This window comes from Ciconia boyciana, chromosome 5, assembly GCF_034638445.1.
Source record: "Ciconia boyciana chromosome 5, ASM3463844v1, whole genome shotgun sequence".
Lineage (NCBI taxonomy): Eukaryota > Metazoa > Chordata > Aves > Ciconiiformes > Ciconiidae > Ciconia > Ciconia boyciana.
The window spans coordinates 31286772-31308812 of record NC_132938.1 but is presented as its reverse complement, the minus strand read 5'-3'; the positions used below and the strand labels follow the sequence as shown (position 1 = coordinate 31308812).

Here is a 22041-nt window from a genome sequence, read left to right as displayed (position 1 = left end):
CCCTTTCAGAGTAGCTCTTCAGTCCTACATGTAATCCTTATCTTACAATAACTGTGCTGGTAGCTAATGTCCCTCTCATGTGAAGCACAGTTGTACAAGATCGTACAACAACCATATGTAGTAGCAGAGTCGTGCCACTGAAAATACTACTTACATTCAAAAACACCCTCTGCGTCTCCTTTCAGAGGCTGAATTTCCCTACCCACACAGATAACAACAGACGTTCAAGCAAAACAATCGGATAATCAGTTGCGATGAGATTATATACTCCAGACTTAATTCACTCATCTCACAGCTTTAGTTGTTCTTAAGGTATATAGTGGATTAAGACCAGGTCAGGTAACTGCTCCTCTTCCTGACAAATCTACCACAGAGTAGGAAGCAAGGATGGTCAGACCACCTGCAGAGTCTAATTACTTGGTTTGTGGCCCAGGTTTTGGAGGGAGCCCTTGTTCTCTCCGCATCTCCCTCGGATTAAAATGTATTTATCAGTGCTAAACCCAACAGGCAGTCATTTTTCCAGCACCACCAGAAATTTTCCACATGAGGTCCACTAACACTGCATATACGCTTCCATGACTGAATGCATAAACAACCATCCCAGAAATAATAATTGCCAGAAAAAGGCAGGAAAAAAACCACCTTTAATTTCAAATCTGCTACCTCAAAGTGCAGGTGTGAGCCTGAGCCATGACACAGCAGCTCAACTGAGGAGGGCGAAAGTCCAAGGTCTCAGGAGCACAGGTCCCAGCCAGCAGTGGCTCTGCAGACAGGAGTGCTGGAAAAACCCTTTGCCCAGGACAGAAGGGGGCCTGACAGCAGGATAAGGAGAGGCAAGGAGACCTCTGATTTGCAAACCCCTCAGACCAAAGGAAGCAACTTTCAGCACCTGAGAAGGCAGAAGGCAAAGACCTCTGAGAAGGTCTCATAAAACACCATGCAGGTCCTTCATGGGGATGACTTTGGAAGACTTCTCTGCTGCTTCCCACAGGCCATGGGATGCTTCAAGTGACAAATGACATGAGCTGCACAAAATAGCAAACGTGCAATGCTGTATACCCACTATGGCGCTAGGTCCTCAGACGAGTCAGGGAACGCTGGGGAAGGAGAAGATTGGGACATCCTTCACCGGCATCACTCCCTGCCTGCAGCCAGCAAGGTCTCAGCCTGGGCCCTGCCAGGGGAGCTGCGCATGTGGCTGGCCTGGGACAGTCCCTGCTGCCCACCCCTGCTCCGCCACCGAAGAGCATGGCAGCGGGCAGGTCGCACAGCCCCAGCCATGGAGCAAACATCAACGTGTCCCCTCATCACACCGCAGGGCAGCCCTACTTCACCAGCACGAGGGGAGATGCTGGTGGTGGCCTGGCCTCAGCTCCTAGCGCCTGGCACAAAACAGGCAGCGGGAGGAAGCACACCAGCCCGCTGGCCCGAGCCGTGCACCCCCTCCTCCAGCAGCCTGGGCAGCACCCCCAGCACGGCATCGCTGGCGGCTGGATGCCTCTGAAAGCACAAAGCCAGCCAACGCAGACCCTACCCTCTCCTTTCAACAGCAAAAAACCCCAACGGGACACCTCGGCCGCGTGAACAGAAACGCACTTGCAGCCAAGAGAAACTCCCGGTGCACAACCTACGCACGTGCACGGACGGGGATGCTCCCTCCCCAGACCTCGCTGCAGCCTCTGCATCGCGCACGCGCCTTAGCGGAGACGCGCTCTCAGCTGCAGCGAGGGGTTACTTCATTCGCAGAGCCTCAGAGCTACACGGAGCATCAACTCATTTACTTGCCCCTGAGGAATGCCAAGCCAGCTCAGTTTGCTGAACCGCTCCCTCCACTTCTCCTGGCTATTTATACAGCGGATTAACGACACACGGGGTAACCCTAGGCTCTGAATTGCCCAGACAAAACCAGTCTGGAAGGTACTGCACACGCAGGTGTCGGGCTTCTCCTCCTTCCCAAACCCACTTAACCACCCAACCCTAGGGCACAAGGGCGCATGAAGGTCAAAGGTAGTCGGGCGTCATCAACAGGTTTGCAGAGGAAAGGAACAGATCGGAGGTAGCAGTGCATAGATTAACGTCATAACTGACCTACTAAACAAGTGCGGATCTGTCAAATCATACACATCACTGTGATGTGTGCAAATGCTGACGGGTGCTGCAGCAACACACCCTTCTTCTTCTGAAGACTGGCTCTTTAGTCTTACAATAACCATCGCCCCATGGCCCTCTAATGCATAGCACAGTATTGCACAGTTGGACTGGATGTATAATAGCCGTGCCTGAGCCGCGGGGGAACATTTCTCAAAAACCAACACCACTTGCATGCAAAAACACCCTCTGCGTCTCCTTTCAGAGGCTGAATTTCCCTACCCACACAGATAACAACAGACGTTCAAGCAAAACAATCGGATAATTAGTTGGGATGAGGTTATATACTCCAGACTTAATTCACTCATCTCACAGCTTTAGTTGTTCTTAAAGTATATACTGGATTAAGACCAGGTCAGGTAACTGCTCCTCTTCCTGACAAATCTACCACAGAGTAGGAAGCAAAGGATGGTCAGACCACCTGCAGAGTCTAATTATTTTGGTTTGTGGCCTGGGTTTTGGAGGGAGCCCTCATTCTCTCCCCATCTCCCTTGGATGAAGATTTATTTATCAGTGCTAAACCCAACAGGCAGTCTACCAGCACCTGTTTTTCCAGCGTCACCTGAAATTTTCCACATGAGATCCACTAATCCTCTACACAAACTCACATGACTGAACATACAAACAAGCATCCTAGAAATAATAATTGCCAGAAAGATTAAGAAAAAACATAATTTCATATTTTTATGCAACATTTGTGACTTTTACCTACTCTTTCCCCTAGCACTCATCATACCCATTCAGGTCAGGAGTTCAAGATTTTGTAACACTTACTATCAGGACTATCTAGCAAGTTGGTGGAAAATTTTTAAAGGTGGTAAACAACACAGCAGAGCATGACTCCATCCAGAAGCACAGGAAATACGTTATGTACTGGAGCTGGGGAAAGAAAGGTGTAGAGGGAACAAGCACACTGTGGCACTCCACAGCAAAAGCCACAATATTCCAGTTGAAACCATCACTCATCTTTCGAGACAATCTTGTTATGGTTCCTTTACGTGGCCTACAAATTCTCAGCAAAACAGTTTACAAATTGAGTTAATGCCTTGTGCAAAGGATTCCCACAATCTAAAGTTCTTTTCTGCTGCTTTCTGAAAACAACATGTCTTCAAGAAAAGTATGGCAGTATAAGAACAGGTTGTAAATGCAAGAACTATCATCAGATGTACTTAGAATGTGCACCTAAATACCGCCTGTCTTTAAAAGATAAGAATTAAAATGGTGCTTAGAAAGATGGGAATGACTTTGTATCTCCTTTTTGGAGGAATAATTAAGTAACAGAAATCTGAGAGTTTAACCAACAACTTGTAATCCAGTGTACTAATCCCCACAGCATGTGTCCATCTGCTATCTCTTGATCTTTTCTCAGACTGCTAACGCCCGAGACTGCTCCATTTGTACCACACCTGAGGCAGGTCGGGGCTCCTCCCGGCCTGCTGTCGCTCTTGCGCACTCCAGTAACACAAATCATGAGCATAACCATGACAGTAATACTAATAATTTAGGAATCAGTTGTGTTGGCAGGATATACACCAGGGATGATAAGAGATCTCCAAGTGCCGAACCCCAGGGGATATGGAGTCTGCTGTCTCCTCCCAGGGCTCCACGTCCACCCCAGGCAGGACCATGACTTTACCAGTCACCAGTGCAACTGTAAACTCTCTGAGCAACAGGACGGAGGAACCCATGGCTATGTCTCCACTGAAGATCTTCAGGTGTAGGTATGCATCCTTACTCTGTTATCTGACCCACACCTGGGCATGCCTCCACCCTCCCTCTACCTCCTTACACCTTGGAAAAGGAGGTGGACCACTACCTCATTATTCATCTGAGCATCACCACCTCCGTGAAGCCCACCAGCCCACAGGGACCCCACAGGACAAGGGGAAGAGAGGAAACCCATCCTCTGCCCCTATGGTTCCTGCGGGTTAGGGGGCAGATGGTCCCACTGTTGGTTAAGGGCTGTGGATCCCACTGTGAAACATCCCATACCCTCCACACACTGTGTAGCCAGAGTACCACACTGGGGTTCTGGATGACCGTCCAGAGTTGTTATCAAGGGCAACTAGCAGGTAATTATTTATGCTAACAAAATATGTTGGTAATGGCAAATATTTAATAATTAACCATAAATTTAAAAAATAATAATATATATATAAAATAAGTTGCAAAGCTCAGAGTTGGACAGCCCAAGATCCATTTTGGATATTCTAAATTTGCGTCCCACAGCTGAAAAGAGTCACTTCCACTATCCTAGCTTCTCCTTGCAATATAACAAATCTAAGTTAAAAACTACAATGCTGGCATCACTTGTGAACAAGGCTGCGTAACTGAAAAAAGAAGCAGAATATATGAATATATTACAAGCAGCTTCCTAAGCCCTAAAAATCAAGGGAGAGGGAAGAAAGAGGAGGAGTACAGCAGTTGTGACTTCTGCATGCAGAAGGAACATCTGGAAAACAGGGCTGGAGGAATTAGAAAACAAAACAGCTCTAGATAATACTGATAGGAAATGCAGGTCAAATTGCAGGGATATGATTAAGGACAGCAGAATGTTCCTGTAACAATTAAGGGATGTGCAAACAAAAAAAGCTTTGGCTAAGGAGTGCACTGTCTGGGGAAAAAAAATGTTTTATGCGGGAGCTTTTCAGCCTCAGCCACAACACTGCTGTAGCACGGAAAAGCACGTCAGGTGCAAGTCCACATCATGCTCGCAAGCAACTGGAGACCATCTCCAGCTGCCAAGCAAACAAAGGATGTGGGACTGCCATGGAATAAAATGAAGAGTAAAGTGGTGTGGATTTTATTCCCAGCTCTGCCACAGATTTCCTGCACAACCTTAGGCCAACAGGGTAGTCCCTCTGTGGCCGTTTCCTCTTTCAACTCTTATCTAAACATTAAAAGGAACAAGAAGTTTGTGGCAGCTCTATAGCACAACAGATTGCTTTCAGAGAAAACAAAACAAAACAAAACAAAAAACCTCCATGCCTTATCCCACCCCTTCCACATTAAACTTCTCTCAAACATCTCCCAAGATAGGGGTACAACGCAGCTTCACAGTACAGCCACAGCCTGCTCACATCCAGTACCAGCCTTTCTGCCAAAGCCAAGGGACTGGCAGTGACCTGCCAGCGGGTTCATTGCTACCCAGCAAAAGCAAATCCCTCTCCCTGCCTCTCCCAGGGCTGGGGGGACACTGTAAGGGCACGGCAGGCTCCTCTGAGCCTCTGCCTCTTCCCCTTCTGGTTGTCCACAACCTTCAGTCACCAGCAGTCCCCATGTAAGCTGTACAAACACTGCACAACGAAAACAATGACCTGACCATGACCTGATCCTGACCATGATTTCTAAACCAGTTAATGTTCTTCTATGACAAATGCACCGAGGAGCAAGGGACAAAATGTCCGTGACTTTCGTGTAAGATTGTGGTGACTGGATACAATGAGAGAGACTACTTTCTTTTCAGCGCCTATTCATTCTGGGGCACTGGGTTCATTTCAAGGGCTATCACACAGACCTTACTTACCGCATTTTTCAGTTTCTCATCTACAACAACATAAGAGAGCAGAAACAAGAGATATGCTTTATCAGTTAAGTAGTGGCACTGTTGTAGATGCAATGGTCTGGGGATATCAGCAAGACATGGCCTGCAGGGAGGTAATATCCTCTTTCAGCATGCCCAGCACTGCTGGAAAAATGAACATGTTTTCAGACACACAAGTCTCCTGCAGGTCTGAAAGAAAAGCAGAAGCAAAAACGTCTCTTTTACACAAGTGCAGAAGTCCCAGCCAGAAGCCTGCCCGGTCTTCTTTACAGTATTAGTTGGTCTACTTGAAGAGTATTGCCTTTCCAATTCTGTCTCTCATTTGTTAAAGCCACTATGACACTTGACATATGCTATGATGGAGATGAATTTATGACCTTTTCAATTATATTTTCTTTGTCCTGCCATTTCATGCCCCAAGGAAACAAATAAAGTGTCAAACTCACATGTTAGTCACACTGAAACAACTTTAATTTACTCTGATGTATAAAATCTCCCAGATTTTTCGAAGGAGAGATGCTATCATATGCTTACTTGCTTTGTTCCACTTCACTAAACAGACACTCTCCCTTATGCTAGATGAAAAGTTTAGCAATGGCAAATGGCAATTTTAAATTATTTGATCTGAAAGCTACATCAGATCCCGTTTCAGCTATGCTGTGGGGGAAAAGAAGGCTAGCAGTACAGCCTTTTACTTCGCAAAAGAAACCATCCACGCCAACACCCATGCTACTGTCTTCCTCAAAGACATAGACCAAAAAAGACCAAAGACGTGATTGTCCCCTGCAAGCATCACGGACTCTCGGCATATATGAATGCCACAAATCCTCGCTGATAGAAATGCTGACCGGCTCCTCTGCCCCAACTTCATCTTGGAGACTGAAAAATAACTTAACTGTCACCAGCCATGTATTTACAGGGTCTAGACTGATTAGACTTCCTCGCAGAACTAAGTGGTTTGTTTCTAACCCATCTAACAGAGTCAGTGTCATCTGCTGACCAACAGACTCTTCAACGCCGTGTTTCCCAAGCAGAAATGCAGAGTTCCTGTGCTTGCGCTTGCTCTGAAGTTTTGGATCCTCAGAGGCTGTATGTTGCTAGGCAGAAAACCAGGGGAAAGGATTAGTGGGGGCTTTGACATTTACCCAGCTGCATGAGGGCAACCACTGTCTTCTCACCCAGCCTTGCCTCCCCGTAGACCCTTACCCTGAATGGGAAGGGGGCAGAAGCAGGGCACTGTGGACAGCAGAAGGCGGGAGCTCACCAGCCCAGCACTCAAAGGCACAGCCAAACCGACTCCATCTGCAGGCAGCATAAAGAAGAAAGGGGCATCCCCCTTTCAACACAAAGAGCAAGTGTGGAGCCAGCCAGCCGATTCCCACCCATGGCAAACCCAAGAGAGGAAGCGGAAGGAGGCTGGAACAAAGGTTGTCTTTATCATCTGTGGAGGCATGAGTGCGGGGAACCAACAGAGGCAGCTGGACCTTGGCTGTGGCTGTGAGACACCCGCCTTTGCAGTGACGCCCCACGGGAAGCGTTGGGATTTCTCCTACATGGACCTGCCTCACTGAACACCTCACACCCAGGGAGGGCATTCCACAGGACAAGTAAAAGGTACTTGGTGTTTACCCCTTGCAGAGGAAACAGCTCAAGCAACTGAGGAGGCACCCAGCTACACCTGAAGAGAGGTTATGCACCGCTCCAAACGAGATGTGGTTAATCAGAAACAGCCAGCATCAGAGGCAGGTGGCAAGAAGACAAATCCAGCCAGCTCTCTAGCCCCCGCACATCGCACTCTCCAAGAGAGACATTCACAGGATCTTCAGGCAGGACAAGCGTGGGCACCTGGGCTGATCCCCTGCTTGTGGGTGGAAGCCAGCAGATCCTCCTGCAGAGGGTCTTGTCACAGCTATTAGCAATGTAGCTAATCGTACTTTGCTTCTTTATTTCAGAAGCAGGCTTAGCAGAGCAGATTCTGCCCGACCTCCAAAACAAACATGTGAGAGCTGCCCTACACGTGCAAGTGCAACACTCCCTCGAGGCAGGGGGCTGCGGGAAGCAACCGCACCTTCCAGAGACAGAGACGCACCTTCCTCTTCCCCCAGCCGCTTTGTTTTCCCTTGCTGGGCTGAGGAAACTCCAGCCATGCAAACAGGCCATTCTTCCTGCCTACCAAGCAGCTTTCCCTTTCTCATTGGCACGCCTCGCTCTGCTAATACAGCTAGTAGAGGCATTTGTCAAAGGCAGACATGTAGCTGAAGATAATTCTAGTTTAGCACACATACCAAATGGCCACAGCAGGATCAAACGCCACGCTTCTTTCCAGGGCTGAGTATGAATACCTTTCTGAATCCCCTTTTTCTGGGAAGTCATCGCTTTGGGGCTTTTTCTGTTGTTTTGGGGTTTGTTTTTTGAAGGAGCACCATATGCACTATAGCAGTCCAGTCACTCATCTTGAAGCGCTATCAGCAACAACCTGTTCTAGGTGATTAATTCATTTTATTACAGCACATTGACGCACTATGGTCTCTTATACCTAAACTTCCCACCACAGAAGGAACCTACAGGCAATGTGCTAATGAACAAAATCAAACCCAAAGCATGACTGACCTATCAGGTTTTTTGAAACTAGAATGCTCTAAGCTTAAAACAACTACCTGCTAATTCTTATTCAAAGAAAAATACAGAGGACAGATAAATATGTATGTATGTACACACACATAAAGTAGGATTTGCAAAAAAAGAGCAACTGTTTGCCACAACACTTGTCAGCATTGAGATTTATACATTTAGGCTGATCCTTACTCCTACTGAATTATTGCCTTCTTCCCTCTAATTTCCAAAATTACTTATTAACCAGCTGTTCCCACAGTTAGTTTTATCAGCTGTTAGACACATAAATAAACAAATTATAATGTAAGTATGGAGAACGATTAGAAGGAATGAAAAAGCGCACTAATGCATAGTGTATTCAAATTCAGCTGTCATTCATCCAGTCTATTCCTTTAATGGCTTTTTCTTCTCACTTCTCTTTGCTGACATTTACATTAAAAGGTGCAGTATCTTTCAACTTCCATTTTGAAAAAATGTTCCTTGTAATGAGCAACACGGGCTTGAAAGCGTGTTTTCTGAAATGCAGTGAAAAGGTAGTTTTAATGAAGAGAAATGAGAAAACTGGAGAACAGTGAATCGTTTTGCAGTCTGAATTAATGCCTATTTGGAAAAGGCTCAACTAAGGAAGGAGATGTAAGACTTTTGGCAATGCAAATTCTAATTATTTCAAGTCTTGGCAGTAATTTTATCAAATAGTAGCAATTTCATTAAAAGGTGCACTAGTAATCATCTACATAAGGCCTCCAGAGGGGAAAATATACCAATAATTGTATAATTATGTGATCATTGCTCTTATGATGGACCACATTAAATACCACAAAGAGGAGCACTGCTTTTTACTTTCTCTAGATATTTCGTTCAGTACTTTTTCCTAGAAGATTACAGCAATAAACAAGAATTTCAGATTAATAAACATGTTCACCAAATTTTGCAGAAAAGACACAGCTATCTTTTGTGTCCATATTACTTTGTATTCTCTTCTCCTTCACTGAAAGAACTGACAGATTCATGAGAAAAATGCTGGTTTTAGTAATAAGATAGCTCAAGTATTTATATAGCTCTTTTACTGAAACACAAGTCATTGCATCACACGTCATGCATCCACATGGCACACAGATCCCTTTAAGAAGCAGGCTTTGGAGTATTTCCATATTTCTCCATATAAATTAACTTTACCTATTCAGTGATTTTTAATAAGCCTGCGATAAGTTAGATTTCCTTTGTCTAACTAGTGCATAAACTTTGCTGCTAATTAGGATGTTGTTAAAAAATTATTGTAAAAGCATTCTTACAGACAATACCAAATCTAATAAATGCGTTTTTAATGTGTTAGTATTAGAGAAGTATCTCTGCACATGCTTTCTGAAACTGTGTCTAGGACAACTTCTGGAGGATTCATTGGCAGGTTCTTCAGAACATCCTAGGGTGAACAAATCTCACTAACACCCAGCAAGATGTCACTGATGTTGTCTTAGAAGTACCTTGAACACAGAGACTTAGGTATTTTTCTGACAATCCAGTTTCGTTTCCCCAGTCGTCTTCTGGCAAGGAGATATGTAACTCGGCCATTGAACTTGATCTCCAATGTCCAAAGTCAAGTCCCACTTGTCGATTTTGCTTGCCAATTGTACTGTATTTCCTAGTTTACTAATAAGCCCTATCATAAATTGCATATACATGGCATATATATAGGTAGCTGCTTATTGAAAAAGTGGTCCTCCTTCCTACCCCAGGAGAGATACACAAGAGGGCATCGCGCTGTGGGCACAGCCTGCGCACCTGCCCAAGCAGGGAATCCCATTTCAGCATCACTTCTGATGGTATCTAGTTTATGGGAGGAGACCAGAAATACAGGGTTTACTTCTGCTCCTTCCATTTGACCTCTTTTATTATGCTGCATACCTCAAATCCTAGGTATGATGATATTAGCATTACTGCAAAGTCAGCAATTTTATGTATAATACCTGGAAGTCAGACGTGCTGTGGAATAGGAAACTTCAACAGCTCATGTTACAATGAACACTACTGGGAGGAAGCTTTTATTTTGTTGAAGATAACATAATTTCTTTTCAAAGTTAAAAAGTTATGCTCATCCAGGCATAGAAAGCACTTCCATGCCATATAAAATAGCAAACAAAGAGTTAGGCAGCAAAAGTAAAGAATCAGGCAGTCACTGAGCAGCAGAAACTGAATGCCTCAGAACCAGGTCATAGTGCAGAAGAGCATCTAAGGCATACGAACAGAACCACTTCGGGTAAAAATACCATACTTAACTGCACATTTAATTTAATATTACATTAAAAGTAAAAATGCAGCATTTTTATAATGCATATTTTCCTTTTAAAATGTAAAAATATTCAACACTGATTTTGAAAATGCAACGACATAAATTAAAATTTACACCTCCTCTAATCATTAAAAAAAATTTAAGACAAAAAATTATTCAAGCCGTACATTTTCTGCCGACATTTTAAAGATAATCACACTACTGAATTCATGGAAATCAGTAGCTGAGCACCTCTAGGCAGGTTGTGCTGCAGCAATAAACCAGCCTTTGGCATCTGGAGTTTCCTAGCAGGTGCAGAGAAAATATTTTCTTTATTTCGGTTCATTCAGTACAACTCAATTAAGCAACTAGTCCATTCAAAGAGGAGCTACTGATCAGGAGTTGAAAAAAAAACCATGAATGTTTCTTTCCATTGCCATTCTAAGAATAAAAGAGGATGAGATGGACTAGTTCTAAAATTTTTACAGCACAGAGATTAGAAACCACCAGTTTTGACTACAGATAGGCCTTTCAGACATTAATTCTTTATTTCAAAACATTTCTCAATGAGTTTTTTCTTCTGAATTGGCTGGCTTCTATGTGACGCTATTTATCTGATGGAAGGACATTTCAGAATTCTTGTTTCCTTCATTGTAATCGATGCAAATCATCAGTAAAAAAATCAATTATCTAATACAAGAAGTGTCAACACTTTCTATTTTCATACTAAAACATACAAATGAAGAATCAGAGTAAGTGTATATATAACAAGCTGCATAATTGCTTAAATACAGGCACAGTGATTAATCAAAGTAAGTATAACATTAAGTGCAAAGGCTATATTTAATTAAAACTCTATCTCAATGGTAATAAAGGAGGTTAAACCTTTCTTTACAAAATGACTAAGTACAAATGCAAAACAGTTAAAATGAGGCTTACTGTTGGCTGATTTAAATCATGATTAAAATCAGATTTACAATGCTTTGAATCAAATTGAAGCACACAGCACACGGGGAGGTAACGATTTTGTTAAACCTGGAAGCTCTACATTTCTTATCTGGAGTCACACGTCAATTTTACATATCGTATCTTGAGGCAATGCAAACAAGTTGGAGAGGGCTGAGAAGAAAAAGAGGAGGAGGAGTTACAAAAGATACACCAAAAGAAAAGGCTGAAGAAGTTACATCTGTTCATCATAGAAAAGAGAAGTCAAAGATGTGATATTAATTGTCAATGTGTAAAATGCTATCATAAAGATGATGGTGATCGGCAGTTCACTATATCCACCAGAGCAGGGGAAAAAAAAGGATGGAATTAAGCGACCAGCTAGGGAGATTCGGTTAGGTATCAGGAGAACTTTAACAACTAGTTATGCACTAGAAAAAATGGGTGGTAGACTCTGCACCACAAGTCTGCCTTACGGCAGGTTAAGACAAAAGTCTACCCGGGAAGATCTGCTCCATCTGACCTGGGGGAGAGCAGGGGACAGACCAGATGACCTCTTCAGGTCTCCTCCAGCCTTACTCTTACAGTTCTGTAGAAGCTTCCTAAGATTTGCTGTGTCTCTGAGAAACCCAGCTGCGGGAGGCAGGTGAATGCGTGAGAAAGTCAGATTTCATTCAGCAAAGAATGAACTTTCCAGTCCTGAGGGCTGCGGACAAAAACTTCAACACGTGACGTCGGTGCAGCCATTAACTACTGAACAAAAAACAGATTAAGAGAGCCAAGTGCAAGTTTTAATCTCATGATACCCTTCAGCAGGAACCTAGTTAGTTCTGCATGGCCTAGGTATGTAAATACTCAAAACACTTCTATTACACAGCTCATTCGAACCTTTCTTCTCCTCTGAAACATGCAGGCTCTGAATGACAGGTTACAACCAACAAGTTTGATTTCTTTTTCCAGTGTGGCTTTTGCACAAAACTTTTCTTTCAAAGAAGTCCACGCCATGTCATGAAGAGTATGTTCACCCAGCATGAGTGGAGGAGCACTCTTAGCTTAAGACAATTACTGATGGGAAAAGAAAGGAGATCTAGGACTAACCTGGCATTTGCCAGGCTTCCAAAGAACCTAGAAGGGATGCATCTCTCTGACTTTCAAATTACCCTGCCACGGTTTTCATCTCTTCTTAACTTAAATCAGCCCATGCATCCTCTTTATCACTTAGATTTACAACCGTCAGTGCCTAGCTGACCAGCAAATTCTTCTCCATATCGGATATTTAATGATTATGTTACATGATTACGGACTCAGCTGTCAGATGACATTTAAAATCATAGACATTTAATGCTGTCAGCCCCTCCAATGGCAAAACCCCCTGTAGCTGATAATTTTACTAAATGATGCCTCTTTTCAGTTACAATTTCAAGGAATTATGCATATGGAGCAGCCCAGGAGTTGCATAGCATGGTAGCAACATTAGAAACTTTTCTGTTATTTACATGCCTGTAAGAGATAATATAAAGCTAATATAACCAAGAGCCTTACGTGGTGCACAAAAAAATTGTTGCAACACGAAAAAGATCATTAAAAATCCATTTAAAGGTATATCTGAAAACCTATGTTTTCAGAATAAATCAATATAATCCCCAAGAGTAAGTCCACTGAGGGATTAACATTTACTGTGCTTTCTAATTGATATACCCTAGAAAATAGGAGTTGTGTTCTCCCTTCAAACACAGATGTTTACACTCCCCTTACGCTTTTATCACTAACGGCAGCAATCTTGGCCGGTGGACAAACAATACACTTCGGTTGCCATTAGGTTTGGCAACCAGCCAAGGAGCCTGCTCACACGCGTAAAATTACGTTCATTTATGACTGTTTGCAGGATTCATTGTCAAAGAGAGTCCTTTCAGAAAAAGCCCTTCTACTTTCCTCAAAGTCACTGAAAAAGCCAAGCACAATACTTCTGCAGTAAAATAACACAGAAGAGTAATTTTAAAATCCCTTTTATATCAAGTCCTCATAATTTGCACGTGCGTTCTCTTTGGATTTTCTTAAATAAATGTCCAAAAGATGTAACACGCTGCAATCTGCATCACCACTTTCATTAGATGCCTTTAGCATCATCTCTCCCCTTTTGCCTAAGGTTACAATGAACACCTTAAGCTCTATTAAGACTGAAGAGACTCATCGGGGGAGCTGAGGTTCTGAAGGACAGAAACAACGGCAAGTTGTTTCTTGTGCAGGGGAATATTCAGAAGGACATTCAGAAATTACAAAAAGGCAAAGTTTTATACTTAAAGTGAGAGGGTACTTACAGTAAATGCAATGCATTAGGACATTGGGCCTCATTTCCTCTAGCCATTCTCTGAACAGCTGAAAGAGACTTAAGGAAATGAGTCAAAATCCTGGAAGATGTTTGTACTAGATGAAAAAGAAAACAACATCTGTAAAATCATGTGTCACACACACAGAGCAAGACAATGTGCAACGCTTGATCTCTGCAATGGCATTCATCTTTATGGACAGACAGAAAAAGCTGAAAAGTGGCTTAACCTTGAGCAATTACTGCCTCTCTTCTACAAGACTGATATGAGATGAGATTGGTTGTCGTGTATTGTAGATAAACATGTATGCTGTTGAAACTCATTGATGCTGTGTGGTTCTTGTTTCATCCAGAATTTGTTATTCCTTACCTTCAGACTACACCAGAGTGTTGACTGAAAGTTCAGGCTAGAGAGCAGCTTTCCTTCAAACTACAAATGCGTAATATTTGGTATTTAGTTTGACAGCTCCAGATATGCCTTAAAAATCTTTCAAATAGCTTGCACTAACAAAGAATTATAGTTCAGACAGAAATCCAAAGAATATAGAGGTATCATTAGAGTCTCACAACAGATCAGAGAGATCAGTCCTACTGACTGGAACATGACTCAGATGTTCCTCCTAAGATCTGTCCTAGCTCATGTTTACATGTGGTAAAGACATATCCCTTCCGATTCCACCTGTGTCCTGGTGCAGTGTGTCCCTTCTGGAGGTGACTCAGGATCCTTTGATCAATCCAGGCACCTGCAAAGCAGTGTTACTGTCTGGACAATCAACGATAGGTTTCTGGGAGGGCTGAAGCGAGGTGGAAAGCCCACAGAGAGCCCGCATAACCCAATGGTACTACAGCTGCAGTCATCTGTCGATGAGAGGCTCTCTCTTGCAAAATGAGCACATGGAAATGCCTTCAGTCTCTATGAATGGTATTTAAACGGGATGCAAATGGGAGTCTCACTTCTTGCCAAATTTATCACATTCTTTATTATAAAGCCTGAAGAAAAACACTTACGCACTTGCTGGGAGAGGGTTCCCAGTTGTAACGGAAGGAAAAAGAGTCAAGTATTGAGCAATCTTTGCCATTTCCATTCTGTTCCTGGCAGTGGCCTTGGGCCACGTTTCTGTGCAGGAGAACCTGCACTGCTGCAGGGGAGCGAGGAAAAGGAGAAGAAGAGAGCAGAGATGGAAACGGGGGAGTAGGGAGGGCAGGGTATCAGACAGTTTGTGGGGGTCAAGGCAGCAACTGAGTGACAGCAATTAGAATCCTCATCAAGTTCAATCTTCCTCCTTCAAGCCTCCTCTCTCCTGGCTGACAGGTAGCAGGAAGCATTATGAAAACAGACATTCTTCCCTCTGGGCACAGGGAGAGCCTCCTACTACTCTACAGCCGATTGAAAAAACAGGCTATATTGACGGATGCTGAAAGGAACCATGTCCAGTCTTCCATGCCCGCAGGATGGGAATGCCACAGAGACTCAGGCAGAGTACTGGGGGGTGGGGGACAGGACAAGCCTTGGGGGAGGACAGGAGAGGCAGAGAGAAAAGATTGTTCCAGAATATTGCATAAAAGGAGGACTAGGCAATGCCCAAATGGAGGGGGAAAGTGGAAGCATATGTTAGGATGCAAGAAAAACAAAAAGTAGGAAGGGGCTGTGGACAGAGGACATGAATGGTTTATCCTCCAAGAAGCTACATCAAGCTCTGTTTTCTACATCCTCCTTCCCTATTCGCAACCAAAGGAAGAAGCTCTTGACTAAAGGCCAAAGAAAGATACTTAATATAAATTTGTATGCCGATAAACAACAGGTCTCAACAGGGCAGATCATCCAGTCCAAGCATCTGCACTGAGCCAAACCCAAAAGTAACCCAGGGTCACGCTAGCTCCAGAGCAATCCAGCACAGCAGATCAGCTCTGTCCTGCCTGTCACTTCTGATGTCCCCTGCACCCCTGCCAGGACATGAGCCATCACTCTGATACCTCCTCCAGCACAAAACTAGCCCTGAATATTCCTGCATCTGTGTGATACACAGATGATGTGCATACGTACCCAAAGACAGTTGTATTTTGCAATGGCAAGTCATTTATGCCTACTACACAGTGTATTTTTGTCTACACAAGCTTGTCTGATGTGCCCCTGAGGTGAAATGTCTCCCACAAGTAAGTGTCTGAACCCATAACCAGAGGAAGGATCACGAGAACAGTTCCCTCCTTGCCTCTCCAGCGCTCTGGAGCCTGCATCTCATGACTTCCAGGAGATGCTGCCAGTCTGACCTGTTTCTCAAGCTTTCCTTAAGGACAGTCTAACCATATGATGAAGGATAACTTTCAAGCGCAGGCAAGAAATACATGAAGTAAAGAAAGTTGGTGGGTATTAGTCATTTCAACTTTTTTTTATTTATTTATTTCGAGGACTAACCCATTGGTAGGAGACTTTCCCACCCCTGTGGCCACAGCACTAGCATTTTGCAGACTTATGTGTGTATTTCTAAACAGGAAAGTCCAAATTGTCAGATATCACACTCTAGTTCAGATTATCAATAAACAAAAGGCAGAAAACCCAAAAAGTTACCCGAACAAAACTATTAACAAAAATGTTCATAAATCAACTACTGCCCCCCTCACATCCCAAAGTCAAGTGCTTACAACGAGGAAGTGCAAATTGTCACTACTGTTAGTTCCTGGTATTTTAGTTTTATTTGCTCCCAGCAGCATGGGCAGAGGCTTACGGAGCCCTCCCCGGCTGCTCTCACACAGGGTGCTCTGCAAGGCTCCTCTCTGTTGGTGGCAGCAGACGTTCAACACCTAGCACTGTGCATCGCTTCCCTGGATCCTCAGCTCGCTCCCCGATAAGTAGCAAAATAACCTTTCGCGTTATCCGCTTTCAGACTTAGGTGCATAGGGCCAGATTCCCCCCTGGGTGCCGCTCCTCAAACGCTCGCAGCCACCTCCTTACGGCGCCTTTCTCTGTAGACCTCCAAACGCCCCTTAAGCCTACAAACCATGCAACGAGCTGCACAGCAACTCCGAAAGCCATGTGCAAAGTTGCCCAGCACCGCAGTCAGACGCTGTATTTAAAATCACTAGCCCTGTACGCTAGGGCTGCGAGGTTAGGCAAGGAAACCGCCTTTTACCAAGGAAGGGGAAGGGAACCTTTTAACCGATACCCGACACACCAAAGTTTTAGCACTGAAAGACCTCCCGAAGGCCTGAGCGGCACCGCTCGCCCTCCTCGTCAACGCGGAGGATCGGCAGCGCCAGGGCAGACCGGCTCTGATGCCTCGTCCCGCGGCGAGCCGCCTGCCCGGCCCCTCCGGACCGCGGGGCACCCACCCGCCGGGGCGCGGCGGGGCACCGACCCCGGGGCACCGACCCGCCGGCGAGGCGCAGCGGGGCACCGACACCGGGGTACCGACACCGGGGTACGGACACCGGGGCACCGACAGCGGGCCACCGACCCGCCGGCGAGGCGCAGCGGGGCACCGAGCCGATCAGCCGCCCCCGGGGAGGCTTCACCTCTGCTGGGGAGCGCTGGACACCTGACGGCGGCGGCGGCCGGTTCCCTGCCTATTGTTCAACGAGCACTCAACCGCGGGGACATTTTGTACTGATTACCAGATAGTTTATTGTCAAAACAGCCCGGCCCGGGGGGACGGCGGGGGAGCTCCCTGCCGGCCCCTCTCCCGGCCCCGCAAACCGCGCACTGCAGACAAAGGACTTTTTTCCCCCGGCGGAGCGTCCCGCAAAGGCGGCGCGGGGCGACGCCAGGGCAAACCGCGGGCTGCCGCCGCGCCCGCCCCCGCCGAAGGGGCCGCCGGCGCCGAAGTCTCCCCCGCAGCCGCCCGCGCCTGCCCCGGCCCCGCCGCCCCGCGGGGCTCCGCGCCCGCCCGCGCCCGCGGCTCCCACCTGCGGGGAAGAGGCTCAGCAGCAGCACGGCGTGCGCCAGCTCCCAGGCGAGGTACGCGCCCTCCATGCCGCCGCCGCCCCCCGAGCCCGGCGCGGCGCGGCTGCCGCTCGCACCGCCGCTGCCGCTCGCACCGCCCGGCGCGCAGAGATGCCCGAGCCCCCGCGGGAGGGCTGCGGAGTACAGCCGGCCCCGCCGCGCCGCCGTCGGCTCCGCCTCCGCCGCCCGCCCCGCGCCGCGCTGCGCGGCCCCCCGAGGCGCCCTCCGCGCCCCCGCCCCGCCGCCACGGGGATGGGCGCAGGTGAGAGGCTCCCCCCTTCCCCCCCCCCGCCCCCTAGGGAGGGGGAGCGTCCTAGTTTGCCTCGGTGGGGCTTACCATAAAGACCCCAATTACCCCCCAAAATAAAATGGTTTAAAAAAGAAAAACCCCAGGGCCCGAATAAGCACACGGTGCTGCCGTGGGGGAGAGATCGCCCTCCTCACGGGGGAGCGCTTCTGCCGAGCTGGGCAGCGGCAAGCGCTGCGAGGAGGGGTCGGGGCTGTGGGGCCGGTAAGCCCGGGGGGCAGCGTGGTCCGGGGGAGGGAGGCGGCCAGGCTGGGCACGGGGCCTGGAAACAGAGGGAGCATCCCTCAAAGGGCAGGTACTAAGCCTGTCTGCCTCTAAGATCCTCACTGCTAGCTCCTGGAGGTGTCACAGCAGATTCTGCGTGCACCAAAGGTAACGCTTCTGCCCCGGCCCACACCGCTGAGATCTCAAACCGTGCCCGCTCTGGGCTGTCACCTATTAAGGGTCAGTCAGGGCACCAGAAGTGAGACTTGAAAGTATGTGCTGCGGCACAAAAAGAAGGATTGAAAGAACTGGCTGGTTTGGTATGGAAAAGAGAAAGCTGACAGGGAGCTTAAACATGGAAAAGGTTCTTACAAAGAGGATTGTGAGCAATTGTTTTTCATGTCCCTCAAGGGCAAGATAAAAAGTAATCCGTTTAGTTCTCAGCAAAAAAAGGAATTGCTTAAATGTTAGGAAAGCACTTGCAAAGGGTAAGGAGAATTTAGTCTACAAATGCGTTGCGGTGAAGAGGTTGTGGAATCCCACAGAGGGAGTTTTTTAAGCACTGATGAGACGATTGACGAGGATCTGGGAGCGCTTGGTTCTGTAGCTGCAGGGCTGGAGTGGAGCTGCTCTTCAGGCAGAAATAATACAAACTAGAGAAATGTCTGTCTTTAACACTGCTTTGTCAGTCAGTGTCACACGCTGCTGAGGTGAAAGAAAGATATATAGGTGACCCAGGCAAAGGAGTTATCCATGCATTCACCTGCTGCGCCCTGCCCAGGTATCCACAGGCAGCACCCTAGCTGGCAGGTGGGGGAAGGACACACAGACTGTCAGAAAACCCATACCAACACTTCTGGATGTACAGAAAGATGTAGGGGACACATGGCAAAACCTTCACCCGTGAAAAAGCGTAAATGCAGACTTCTTGAAACGTGTCAGTACAGATCAGAAAAGTTATTGAAGGTAAATTATTCCTTCTTTTTTCTTCATCTTCTTTTCTTTTTCACTCCTGTCAGATTTTTTCCAAGGTTAATAGCACTGTCCCATATGGTCCAGCATGAGATGAAAGTCTTGTCTTATATGTTTAAAATGGCTCGCTCCATTTCTTTACTCTCTTTCATCTCTGACAGCCAGTCTCTTTTGATGGGTGAATCCTTCCTCTGCTGCAAAACGGAATACATCTTTGTTAGCACACCAACAATTTCAAAATCAAACATCATTTTAAAATCATATTTCTCACTAGGTGCTAGCCTCATCAAATTAATTCTAGGTAGAGGAAAAAAAATAGCTGAAATAAATACTTAAATTTTTAGTGCACCCCAGATTTTCCAGGTGTCCTTGGGTTTTGTTTTTGTAGGGAAAAGAAAAGGGAGTTGGAAATTTTTTATATAAATGCTTGGAGCATTTACAGTTTAATTTCTTAGAGATGCAAAGGCAGCGCACAATATGCTATGAGAGGTTTCCACTGAAACATTATCAAGGAGCATGTGATGTTGTTATTGTGACAGGTTTCTCCCTGCTCTTCTTGATTAGTGCTCTTTCAGTTAGTGGCCTGCCTTTATGTCCTGCACATCCCTGATCACATGAAGCCAAACTCCGCATGGCCCTGCATCATGTGTCTCATTTTCACAAGCATTAGCTGAATGTTAGACATCTCAAAATCAGAGTGGCAACAATATTCTCCGTGTACTTTGCCTGGCTATAAATAGCTACAGTAAGTGGGAAACAAAGGTGAATTGGTTTTAACCTTGCCACTTCATTTATTTCTAATAATAATAATGATAAACACAGTTGCCCTTTCCACCACTGTCCAATGTATTGCTTTGAATGCTGTAAGTTCTCTCATCCATATTCTGTTTGCATTACAGAAGAAAAATAAAGTTTCTTAAGCAGTGGAGGATTCTATTAGGTCTTTTTTCTACCTTTGCCCAAAATATGTGAGCTTAAGCCGAAAAGGGTCTTCTCTGCGTTTGCAGCCAGCCTCATATGCTCCTCTCTTCAGTTGTCCCTATGGTACTGTGGCACTATGTTAGGAGAGATGTTAGGTTACATCTCTCTTCACCATCTGCTGGAACCAACTTGCAGTAGGTGGACATTTGGGGGGGACGACAAAAAGAGAGATCTACAGACTTTGGAGACAATGGGTACAGATTTGAGGATAAGAATGATAAGCTTCGAGCAATATATAAAACTCTGTATTTGGAAAGCTCACTTCAGTTTGAAATCCTTGAAGTGATTTAACATTTATGGACCAGCTCCTTTGAATAGTCCATTCAAAAGATTGCTTTTACACATCCATGGGACTGCTTACTGGAGTAAACATTGGATAGATCGATAATATTGGTAAGATTAAGCTAATGTCATTGAAGAACTGGTGCCCTAATGAAGGACTTAGGTTATTTCTGTATCTGAATGAAAATGCATTTGGAAATTAGCTAGTTTGATGGCTTCAAACAGTTTATTTGTCACGGCTATGAAAACCTTTTTATTCTAAATCTTTACAGCATAAATAATCCGTGGGATCTACTTTATCTATGGCATGACATATCTAATGAGAAGAGAGGCAAATACCCTTCTGACACAGCCAATCAATGCCAGCTAGAATCCCTCCTGATAAACCCTGTGATAATGACTTCTTCTATAAGGTTAGAGTTTCCTTTTTCTAAATTGCAGATTGATAGATCTTAGTCTGGGGCATCGCTGTTGCATATAAACTGGCAGCCCCAGCAAGCCAGAGAGCTCCAGAATTAACTCCTCTGTGATTCCTGAAGGCTTTGAGAAATTATGAGAGTTTGAAACATGTATCGATTTACCAATGTTGTTGTAAAAGCTATCTAATCATTGGCATAAAAGTTTGTTAAGCTTTTCAAAAGTGAAAAGTGGTTAAATTTCTGCCTTGTGCGTTCATCTAAAACAGCATTTCTGAAGCGTGGCTGTCAGCAATGTCATATGACCACCATGCAAAAAATATATACTCAGCACTCTGCTGTATCTTAATTTTCATCGACAAAACCATAGCTGTGAATTTTCCGAGCCTCTTGTTTATTAATGAAAAAAGTGTGAAATGTGCTGGTCTAAACTGTTGGTACAGCAAGGTATAATTCAGCTGGACCTGTTTTCTAGAAGCCTTGAGATTTCGGGATGTCCCATTGCCTTTAGTTTTATTAATTTCCAGTTGTCTACATCCTCACACTGACATGTAAGGGTGGGTGAGTGGAGAAAACTGGTAGTATTTGATAGACATATGTCTTAAGACTTCATCTGTTGATGGTAGGACTATAATGTCTTCCATGCAGTTTAACTGAAGAAACTTCTGCTATTTTTGTCAGGGATGACACTAAAAATAATGCAGATCAAGTGGACACCTTTATCTCATTCCCCCCTGGAATATGAGCCTTCAAATTGAATCCATTCAGTCTTATTAAAGTGAGAGGTATCTCTTATTCCCTTTTAATCCAATTTTATAAAATACTCACTAAATCCCATTGTGCCCGTGATCTTAAATAGGCATTGCTATCCTAACTTAATTAAACAGTTTTTCCAGCATCGAATGTCAAGAGCCGAGATATAATCGTCATTGAAGCTTGAAATATATGCTGTTTTTAAAGACATCTCATATTATCACATGCATAGCACACTATTGTAAAAGCTGTCTTATCAGTATAAGCTTAAGTGGAAAATAAAGGCTCTAATCTTCTTGATAGCATTTTTTGTTAGTTTATAGCCTGCAATCTTACTAAGAAAAGAG

General features: G+C 45.2%; 1 protein-coding gene across 1 annotated transcript in view; it reads right to left on the bottom strand.

Moving 5' to 3' along the window:
• Positions 1-17809, bottom strand: part of KIT (KIT proto-oncogene, receptor tyrosine kinase) — a 55479-nt gene extending 37670 nt beyond the window's left edge. Inside the window, exon 1 of the mRNA XM_072861986.1 lies at positions 17743-17809. Within this exon, the coding sequence (XP_072718087.1) occupies positions 17743-17809 (67 nt within the window). The remainder of the gene's footprint in view (positions 1-17742) is intronic.
• Positions 17810-22041: the final 4232 nt, after the last annotated feature.